Here is a 9,751-nt window from a genome sequence, read left to right on the forward strand (position 1 = left end):
TAACACTCCTATTCCCACAGAGGCTGCAGATCATCCTAACAAGTAAGTGTGAGCTCTGCAAGCTGCTACTTGAATGAGTGTAATAAATTAAGGAATTAAGGAATAACGAATTACCTTGAAGTTCTCTTCAGTTAAACCTTCGTTGGTTTTGGAAGTTCTTATCATTGCTGCAACGTATCTTTTCACAAGGTTTCTTATCACCTCCTGGAACAGGAAACAACATGAGTGATTCAGACTCTGTTCTTGCTGCACTTCCCCGAGTTCTGACCCACAGAACTCTGTCCCAGCTCTGCTGACTAGAAAGAAAATCACCCTCCGTTAGAAGGAGAACTCCCTCTTTTAAAGAGAACAAAACTTTGGAAAGGTTTGGAAAGGTCTTTTCGCACACAAAGAGTTGTGGTCAATGGCTCAATGTCCGGCTGGAGACCAGTAACAAGTGGTGTCCCTCAGGGATCGGTGTTGGGACCGGTCTTGTTCAACATCTTCATTGCTGACATGGACAGTGGGATCGAGTGTGCCCTCAGCAAGTTTGCCGATGACACCGAGCTGTGTGGTTCGGTTGATACCCTGGAGGGAAGGAATGCCAGCCAGAGGGACCTTGACACACTTGTGAGGCGGGCTGATGCCAACCTCATGAAGTTTAACCATGCCAAGAGACAAGTGCACGTGGGTCGGAGCAATCCCAGACACAGCTACAGGTTGGGCAGAGAAGAGATTCAGAGCAGCCCTGCGGAGAAGGACTTGGGGGTGTTGGTTGATGAGAAAATGAACATGGGCCGGCTTCAGTGTGCGCTCACAGCGCAGAAAGCAACCGTATCCTGGGCTGCATCAAAAGGAGCGTGACCAGCAGGTCGAAGGAGGTGATCCTGCCCCTCTGCTCTGCTCTCGTGAGACCTCACTTGGAGCATTGTGTGCAGTTCTGGTGTCCTCAACATAAAAAGGACATGGAACTGTTGGAACAAGTCCAGAGGAGGCTACGAGGATGATCAGGGGCTGGAGCACCTCCTGTATGAAGACAGGCTGAGAAAGTTGGAACTGTTCAGCCTGGAGAAGAGAAGGCTGCATGGAGACCTCAGAGCAGCTTCCAGGATCTGAAGGGGGCCTATAGGGATGCTGGGGGGGGGACTCTTCATTAGGGACTGTAGTGATAGGACAAGGGGTAACGGGTTCAAACTTAAACAGGGGAAGTTTAGATTGGATATAAGGAGGAAATTCTTTACTGTGAGGGTGGTGAGGCACTGGAATGGGTTGCCCAGGGAGGTTGTGAATGCTCCATCCCTGGCAGTGTTCAAGGCCAGGCTGGACAGAGCCTTGGGTGTTATGGTTTAGTGTGAGGTGTCCCTGGCCATGGCAGGGGGGTTGGAACTGGATGATCTTAAGGTCCTTTCCAACCCTAACTATTCTATGATTCTATGAAAGGGTTATGTACCTTCCACCTTGAATGCTCAGGAGTTAACTACAGCAAGCAGGCACTTTCTACCCATTTTGTATGTGTAAAAGCTGTTGAGAAGAAAATCTGGATGTTCTTAAGTGTCCCCAAGCTGTCTAATGTCAGTTCTTAAGGTGACCAAACTCATGGATGTGCTGTGTGTGCCTGTTTGTTACAGTGCAGGTTTTTGGCAGGATGAGATCCATCTTGCTCTGTATTCATGAACCTCTTTGCTCACTTTATATAAGCAAACTGGTACTTCAGGCTTGTACATGTATCTGTGCTGGCAACATACACAGAGGTGGATCTCTCAGTACCCAAGAAACTACTCCAAACCTTCCCTTCATTTCCCCCATTTCATAAATAGGGATAACAAGTCTGAGCAACACCAACACAGTCTCCGCACTGAGGTTTTACTGGGAGGTTTGTGTAAAAGCTCCTGCTGTTGGTACCCATAAGCTGTGCTGTGAAGTCAGGAAATAACCAAATGTCTGTTGTCAAAGGTGACTCATTACAGCAAACACCAACCTCAGAGAAAAATACTCTTTAAAAAGCAGATGTCTTAAGTAAGACAAATCCCTGATGCCTTTTGTCAGTAACCCTAAAGTACCACCTAACATTCTGGAGAGCACTATTTTCCCTTCCAGCACGCTGGCATAATGCACCACACTGAATGCAAGTACTGAAGCTGCTTTTAATACAGTTTCATCCTTTTGTAGCTTGACTTTAATGAGCATTTGATGACAGGCAGGCTGAGAATAAACAAAGCCAGCAAAACTCAACAAAGGGACCGTTCCTCCTTCCGGAGCTGTCCAAAACAAATCCCAAGCACTGGGATGCTTTACAAAAACAGCAGGAGAGGAACAATTCAGGAGTGTGTGAAAACACTGCAGAAACAGATTTAATCAGGGTGCTGTGACAGCCTGGTCCCTCTGACGGACCTGAGGGTGTCACCTTTGACTTGTGCTGCTAGACTGATACCCAGCAAGTTTTCCACTGCTTCAGAGGGGGTGAAAGGCAAGGAGTGATTTACTCAATCATCCCACCTCCAATGAGGAAAAGGTTTTAATCCGTGCTAAGCAAAATCCTCTGAGGGGACCTGCACTTAGCAGAATACATTGCAGAAGCAAGAATGGAGGTTCCAGAAAATGAGCAGGAAGGAAAAACAAGACCTTTGTGTGCTCAAGAGTTTACCTGGTAATGTTGATTCTGGATCAGGTTGTCAGCATGCCGCTCCTGGAAAGGGAAAGGCACAGACATGTTACCTCTTCAGTCCCGTCTTTAGTGCTCCTGATGGCTCCTAGCAAGTTATGAGCCAGCAACCTTCTACTGCACCAGCAGTGCAGGGGCCCTTGTGATGTGAACGTGCACAAGCACCCTGGAAAAGCGAAGTGTAAACGCACGCAGCTCCTTACTGTGAATGTTTTGAGGTTTTCGTGCCTCTTCTGTTCGTTGTCAGAGTCGTTGCCTGGGCACAGGTGATTGTGAAGCCACTTGCAGAGGTACCAGACCGACTTGGGACTTGGGATGATGTTAAAAGGAGGAGGCAGAGTGGCACCTTCATCAAAGTAACTCATCCAGAGCTTCGTCCGGGCAAACTTCCACTCGATATCCGCATGGTCCTGTGGGAGAAGGAGGGAGACTATCAACAGCTTCAGGCAGGCTCTGCATGGCCGAGGAGGTGGCACGTGAGCAATAAAGGGAGCTCTCCAGCTCAGGCAGAGCAGGAGCGCTTCTTCCATCTCCCTTGCTGGGGGTGTACTTAAAATCAATGTGAAATGTAGCCAGAGTGTCAAAATACCAACCCCTGAGGAATGAGATGACAGCAATATTCAGAAGAAGGAATTGCAGATGCTAAAGCCCAGCTTCATCCTCAGAGGCTGTGCTCGTATTAGTTTGCCAATACAAGAAGCAAGAAAACACCTTTCTTTGCTTTTTGTTAGCACTTTTATTGCACAGACCCTTGGTTTTCATGCATAAATCCAATGAATTCTCGCTTTCTTCCCTAGGAAAAGATATTTCACAGTAGGGATTTTTTGTTTCTGTTTTATAGCATCCATGAATTCAGCTCTTACAAGGAAGCGACACATTTTATGCGTGCCGTATTTTACATCTTGCCTCCGCATTATCCTTACACAAACGAGAAGACATTTTACTGTTTGTTTTGTTCCACTTGTGTTAGCACCACGCTAGCTTGCCGTGCTCTAGTGGTTTTCATCCCCCAAAGTAACGGTGGAAAGTCAACAGCATCACTTTACAGCTGCACAGGCAGACACACGGTCCATACAGTCACTGCCAAAGGAATACCAAGGCTGTGCAAGACACTGCCCTCACAGACTGCAGAATGGTGACCCCCAAATCAAGGTATTCCATGGAGTCAACAGGCTCTTCTGCTCAGTAACACACTCCATATTCCCTCCACCATCAGGGCAGAGCTCTCTGCCTCCAGCCTGCACTCAGAGAGCTGCTGCAGCAGCATTCAGAATGGATTTTGTGCTCATCTGGAGTTAAACAGTACCACCGGTTCTGCAGAAATCCTGATGTTAGCCAGAAGAAGAAGGAAAGAGTTTGAAGCCTTCAAGCCAGGCAGTGCTGACCACAGCTAACAACAGGACACTGAATCTAAATGGGAAGTTAGTGAATTGTTCCCACTGCAGAGCACAGTGCTGAGCTGATGGTTATGGCATTTCAGCTGTTCAGCATGTCTGGCAGCAGTACCTGACAGGAGATTAAACCAAAGCCGTGGTGATCTGAGCTAAGGAGCAGCACAAGTAGGAGGAAAGGACAGCTTCAACCAGGCTGGAACAAGCAGCCCTCTTGAGTGAGGGATGCTGCAGCCCTCAGAAACAGGCACTGAGGTGCAGGACAGGGAGTTTGAGTAAAATATGGCTGAACATTAGGCCCAAAAAATCACTACACCAGCTTTGTGGCTGAGCTCCAGTGTTCTGGCATGGGGAAATGTGCTCAGATCTGGACAGTGAGGTGCAGCTGAGCTCCGGTTTAGTGGTGTATTCAGGTTATGTGCAGCTCTGGGTTTAAACCAAGAGCCTCAGTGGCCCACGAGCACATTAGTCTCTGCAGATGGCCTGAATCAGCCTAGAACACTACTGTTCCCCTGCCAGCTTAGTGCAAGGGCTGTTTTCAAGCCATGGGTAGACTCAGAGCAGCAGCGTGCCATGCGCCTTCTTGCCTCACACATTAACAGTCCCCCTAAGCAAGGAAATTGCAGCATCACTGTGAAGCATTAGAAGCTGATGCTGGTGGAAATGAAGCTCTGGGTAGTAAAAAATGCAGTTTGCAGCAGTAACTGCCACTAAGAAAATAAAAGAACAAGCAGTGCTCATCTCTTCTTCATTTGTCTCTTCCTGCATGAGATCAGCACTGAGTTACTCAGCCCTACTGTGAGTGAACCTTTCCCACGTGGCAGCACTGACAGCACTGTCTGGGGCAGCTGCAGAGTCTGGGGTACGGCAGTAGCTGAAAGAGACTGCAAGGACTGTTATTCTGGATAGACGTGTGTGTGTTCAGTTCTTTGTCAATACAGAAGCAGGTGTGAATCTGCTCCAGTGTGAACAGGACTCAACGAGGTCCCGTTGAGGAGTCAGAAGGGAGAAGGCAGCTTGGAGAAGGTTATAAATCCACCCTGCCATTCTACAAAGGCCCATCAAAGGCTCAGTGGAGGTGGGGTGGGATCAGGTGTGGTGACTTGGCAGCAATTCCCTTCAGCACCTTATGAAAGGGCATGTCCTGGGCAGAGGCAGTTTAGTAGGGGACGTGGATGCTGTCTGCAGAGGAAGGTAAGGCAGAGCTGTAGCTCGGGGACTGCAAATGAGTGGGAATGGAAGAAAAGGGCTAAAACTCTTTTCTGTGCGATGGTTTCTTTTTGTTCCTACAGTTTTAAATAGCTGAAGGGGATCACACAGGCTTGACCAGGGACTGAAGGAAGGTGCAGGGCAGTGCTGTGGAACTTAGTGGGAGCTCTTCATTAGGGAAGTTTTGTGGTTGTTCTGACCAAATCCCTGCTGATGTCAGTGTCTGTGGGTGAGGTTGGTGGGCACTGGCTTCAACCCTGCCTGTATTTAGTTCATCTTGTGCTCGACTGGTGAGTGCAACACAAGCTCTCTGAAAAGACAGGCTCTCCATACAAAGCTCAAAGTACCTTTTCTGTTTGCTGCTGCTGTGAGCTCCCCAGGGTTTACAAGCCCAGCCTGTCTCAATTACTCACCTCGATGTTTTGAGGACCTGAACTAATCAGATGAGGGCTCCTGGCAGCAGTTTTGTGTTGCAAACACAGTGAAGAGACATTGCAGTTTTACTGAGAATGCCTGTGTGTGCCAGGAAGCCATTTCCTTCGTTAGAGCTCTCTTTAGTGCTATAAGCACTGAAACCTACACACAAAACTACAGTTTTCCTAACTCTCCTGTGGTGAGTACCAGGAACACAGTGCTTCACCAGTCATTCAATACCCAATTCAGAGTTGAAGCACTCCTGAGCTACAGCCGGTATCTCGGTCACTGCGCTGGCTGTGAACATGGCCATGGGGATCACCAGATGTGCTCCAGGTTTTTGGAGCATCTCATAGAATCACAGGATGGTTTGGGCTGGAGGGACCTTAAAGCTCATCCAGCTCCAAGCCCTGCCGTGGGCAGGGAGCCCTTCCACTAGAGCAGCTTGCTCCAAGCCCCTGTGTCCAACCTGGCCTTGAGCACTGCCAGCCCGGACCCTGCTGATTTAAGTGTGGGTCACGGGAGGTGGGTGTCGGAGCCCGCTCCCAGGGACATCCCGCACGGACACAACCCGGGAGGCTTCAGTGGAGCGGGTTCCTGAGGGAGGGCAGGAGGCGGCGCGGGCACAGACCCCGGTCGCTCAGCGGTACGGACGGACTCCTCGCTGTCCCGTACAGCGCTCTCGGGTGGCAACTCTTTGGTAACGCTCATGATAAGCTAAAGGCACGCATCCACTAATGCTGAGAGCGTGACCTTGTTGCTAGGAATTTAAAACCGAGTCTGGATTTCACTGTCCTCTCTTTGAGCTTCTGTTGCTCTTGCCCTTGTTCTCATCACCGTTTACTTTCAAGCACTGCTCATCATTACAGCTATAAAACATTCCCCTTCTTAAGAGGGGCCAAGCCCGCAAGCTCAAAGAACACATAAACTCAGAAACCAGCCCTGGGCTTCTCCGTGAGAACAAAAGGGATGTGTGACTTACTATCACAGCGTGGATGTGTCATACCGGCCACAGAATCCTCTTGCAAGTCTCTGCCATTTGAAGTGAGAATTAATCTCCCATAAAGATTTCCCTGTGGGATCGCTGCAGCCATCTTACTGTAGCAGTTGTGAGGATTTTCTAATTCACTCAAAGTGATGTATTTGCAGATGTGCCACATTTTATGTCATTACCTGCTACACTAATGGTCCGGGGTAATTCCAGTATTCATCTCCATCTCTGGGTAGAAAATCTGTTGTTTACATCTCGTCAAACCTTTGCTAGAAAGATTTCCATCACCATCTCCTTGCTGGGCCATATGGTTTCGATCATCCTTTGCCAAGTAACAGCCAGTTTCTCAGCTGGTACTGACCCAGCCAGCACAGACCCAGGCTGTTCCAGTCCTCTGCGTGAGGTGGTTTCCACTGCCGCAGCCTCTAGTTTCACAAACCTCTTTGTGTGTTATTTCAGCTCCCCTGTGGCTGGGAAGTTGATGGACGAAAAGGCTGCTACTTCCAGCACACAGGAGCTGAAACACGGGGCTGTCCTGTGGGAAGCCTGTGGCAAAGCGGGGCACAGGAGCCCGATCTCATGACTGCTGAGTTAGCATCCCTGGAAGCACTGGGGTAGTTCTGAGTTCAGGTTATGAAATGGATTGTGGCAGCTCCCTGCGCTCTGCTGTTGCACACTGTGGTTAGCTCTGGATTAGTGCTGTGGTACAAAGACACAGCTAAAACATGATGCTGAGGTGATGGTAATGCTCAGCAGCCAGGCACCCCGAGAGCTTCAGACCTACTCACTGCAAAACAGTAACACGATAACCAGTTACTTAAGTTCCCCTGGACTACAAGGCCAGGTTGGACGAAGCCTTGGGTGCCGTGGTTTAGTGTGAGGTGTCCCTGCCCATGGCAGGGGGTTGGAACTGGATGATCTTAAGGTCCTTTCCCACCCAAACTCTTCTATGATTCTACACAGAGGTGCACTGAGAAGTGTGTTCCTGGGATGCAAATCCTCCCCATGCCCATTAGGAAAGAATAAAGATACCCAGCATCTTTCTAGCTGGCACAAAAAGGGCTGCGTGTGCTTTTCTTGTGTTTTATGATACAACAGTCAGTGGGCTAAGCTGGAAATCAGGCTGCTGCCTGTCAGATGCAGACACAGATGGCTGTGACGATGCCCTTGGGACCAGGCTGTCTGGCCATGGCTGAGTGCCTTGGAAGGAGGCACAGGCAGCTTTCCAGTTGTGCCGGGAATGCTGGCAGAAGCATTTCTGCATCCGGAGTAGCAGGATTGCTCCCTGCTGCTGTCCCAGGAGGTGTCAGCAGCAGCCCCATGAGATCAGGAGTGCCCAGGATGTAGTGTTTTCCTCTAGGAAGGAAGAAGGAGACACAGAGTTCACCTTAAACAGGTGAACACCAACATCTCATCTGCAGCCTATGGAGAACTCTCTTTAGTGTATTTCCATCTCACATGCCTTTTTATTGCTCTTTGCTAAATCCAGAGCAAGAAACAGCACAGAAAATACATCAGCTTTTGGGCAGGCTAGCACAAACAATATACCCTGGTGTGTCCTGAATAGGAAGCATTGCAGAAAAGGGGTCAGGGGAAAGTTATGCTTTACAGAACCTGACACAGACAACTCTTGTGCAGTTTCATAGCTGTTCATTTTGCAATATGTGTTGGGCAACCTGGTGGTAACATCAGCAGAGCCTGGGGGTTTAATGAGGAGCTCAGAGCTTCGAGCAGCAAAAGCCTATTTGAGGTAAACGGTGTTTGATGGCTTCCGAAGAAAAATATGTCACAGAAAGAAAGAAAAAGTCTGTGAGAGAAATCAGGCACCTACAAAGGCAATTAATGCACAGGTAATTCAGCTGCAGCTGCCAACAAATGACTCTGCTTTCAGAGCCGGGGATGACATACTGAAGGATAAGAACTTAATAGGATCAATCTCAAATACAAGAAAAATTACTAGAGGAGGACAATCCAGCAGTAGAAGAAGCAATTAGAACAGTGAGGGAATGAGGCAGCCAGAGAAGAGATGGAAGCGCTGCCTAGCACAAAATGACTGGGTAAAGCAAACGCAATCCTCACCAGCCCTCCATACCATGGGAGCTGTGGTGGCCCCGGGACAGACCCACACTGCTTTGAAGAGGGGCAAGTGGCAAAGCCTGGAGAGAACCAGCCCCCAGCAGACTCAAACCAGCACATACAAAGTGAAGGAGCACTCAGATGAGAGGGAAAAGGTGCCTGGAGAGCTGCAGAGCAAAGCCCGTGCGTGAGCACTCAGCACGGGCATGGGCATGGGCAGGGAGAGCTGCTCCCTGTGGCCCTGTCTGCTCCAGCACAGGAAAGGAAAAGGATATGGAACATAGGCAGGTCCTGAAGAAATACTCATAAAGAAACACCAGTGCTAGGATACAGGTAAAGACTTAACTCCAGAAAAGCACTCTCCTTATCTGGTACAGGCAGATGGCAGCAAGGCCCTTAGGTGCGGGAATCAAACAGAGCGCAAGGGAGAAGAACACCAAAATCAGAACTTTCGCACAGCAGACGTTTCAAACAAGCCATCAATGGGACTGAGCCTTAAAACCCTGGAAGCTGGATAAAGATCCCAGGCATGGCAAAGACCATAAAAGACCACACTGTAACAGGGAAAAGGAGGAAAAGCTGCCTTAATTTTGCAGTGTCCAAGGTCCATCACTTCAAACAGATCAAGGGAATGGCCAGTTCAGCGTCAACAAGACACAGAGCACAGCAACAGCAGTGTGTAATGAGTTGGATAAAGGACTCCATCCTTGGAGTCTAGCCAAAGAGACTTGGAAATCATGGGAATGGTGCAGGTCACTGGTTGCAGAAGAAAAGAAAGCCACTAATGGCTTGTGAATACAGAAGGTGGAGCCAAGAGCGCAGGCATTCACTCTGGAGGACACCAGAGGCAGACCTCCCTGATGAGCTGCTCCTCTGGCCATCACTTCTCAAGATGATCTCCATACTGTGAGCTTCCCAAGACGATCTCCATACTGTGAGCTGGCTGATTTTCCCAGCTCTGGGGAATCAGTTTGTTTGTACTTGGAAAATGCATGCTTTAGCATCTCTGCTATTTATATCTTCCATGTG

General features: G+C 49.0%; 1 protein-coding gene across 1 annotated transcript in view; it reads right to left on the bottom strand.

The window, feature by feature from the left end:
• Window positions 1-9,751, bottom strand: part of TRPC5 (transient receptor potential cation channel subfamily C member 5) — a 95,162-nt gene that overhangs the window by 1,943 nt on the left and 83,468 nt on the right. The window contains exons 8-10 of the mRNA XM_062640009.1: window positions 2,845-3,051; window positions 2,624-2,665; window positions 115-204 (exon numbers count right to left, since the gene is read on the bottom strand). Of these exons, the coding sequence (XP_062495993.1) occupies window positions 115-204; window positions 2,624-2,665; window positions 2,845-3,051 (339 nt within the window). The remainder of the gene's footprint in view (window positions 1-114; window positions 205-2,623; window positions 2,666-2,844; window positions 3,052-9,751) is intronic.

The sequence above is a fragment of the Pezoporus occidentalis genome, unplaced genomic scaffold, assembly GCF_034315485.1.
Source record: "Pezoporus occidentalis ecotype Australia unplaced genomic scaffold, CSIRO_AGI_Poc_V1 ctg63, whole genome shotgun sequence".
Taxonomy (NCBI): Eukaryota; Metazoa; Chordata; class Aves; order Psittaciformes; family Psittacidae; genus Pezoporus; species Pezoporus occidentalis.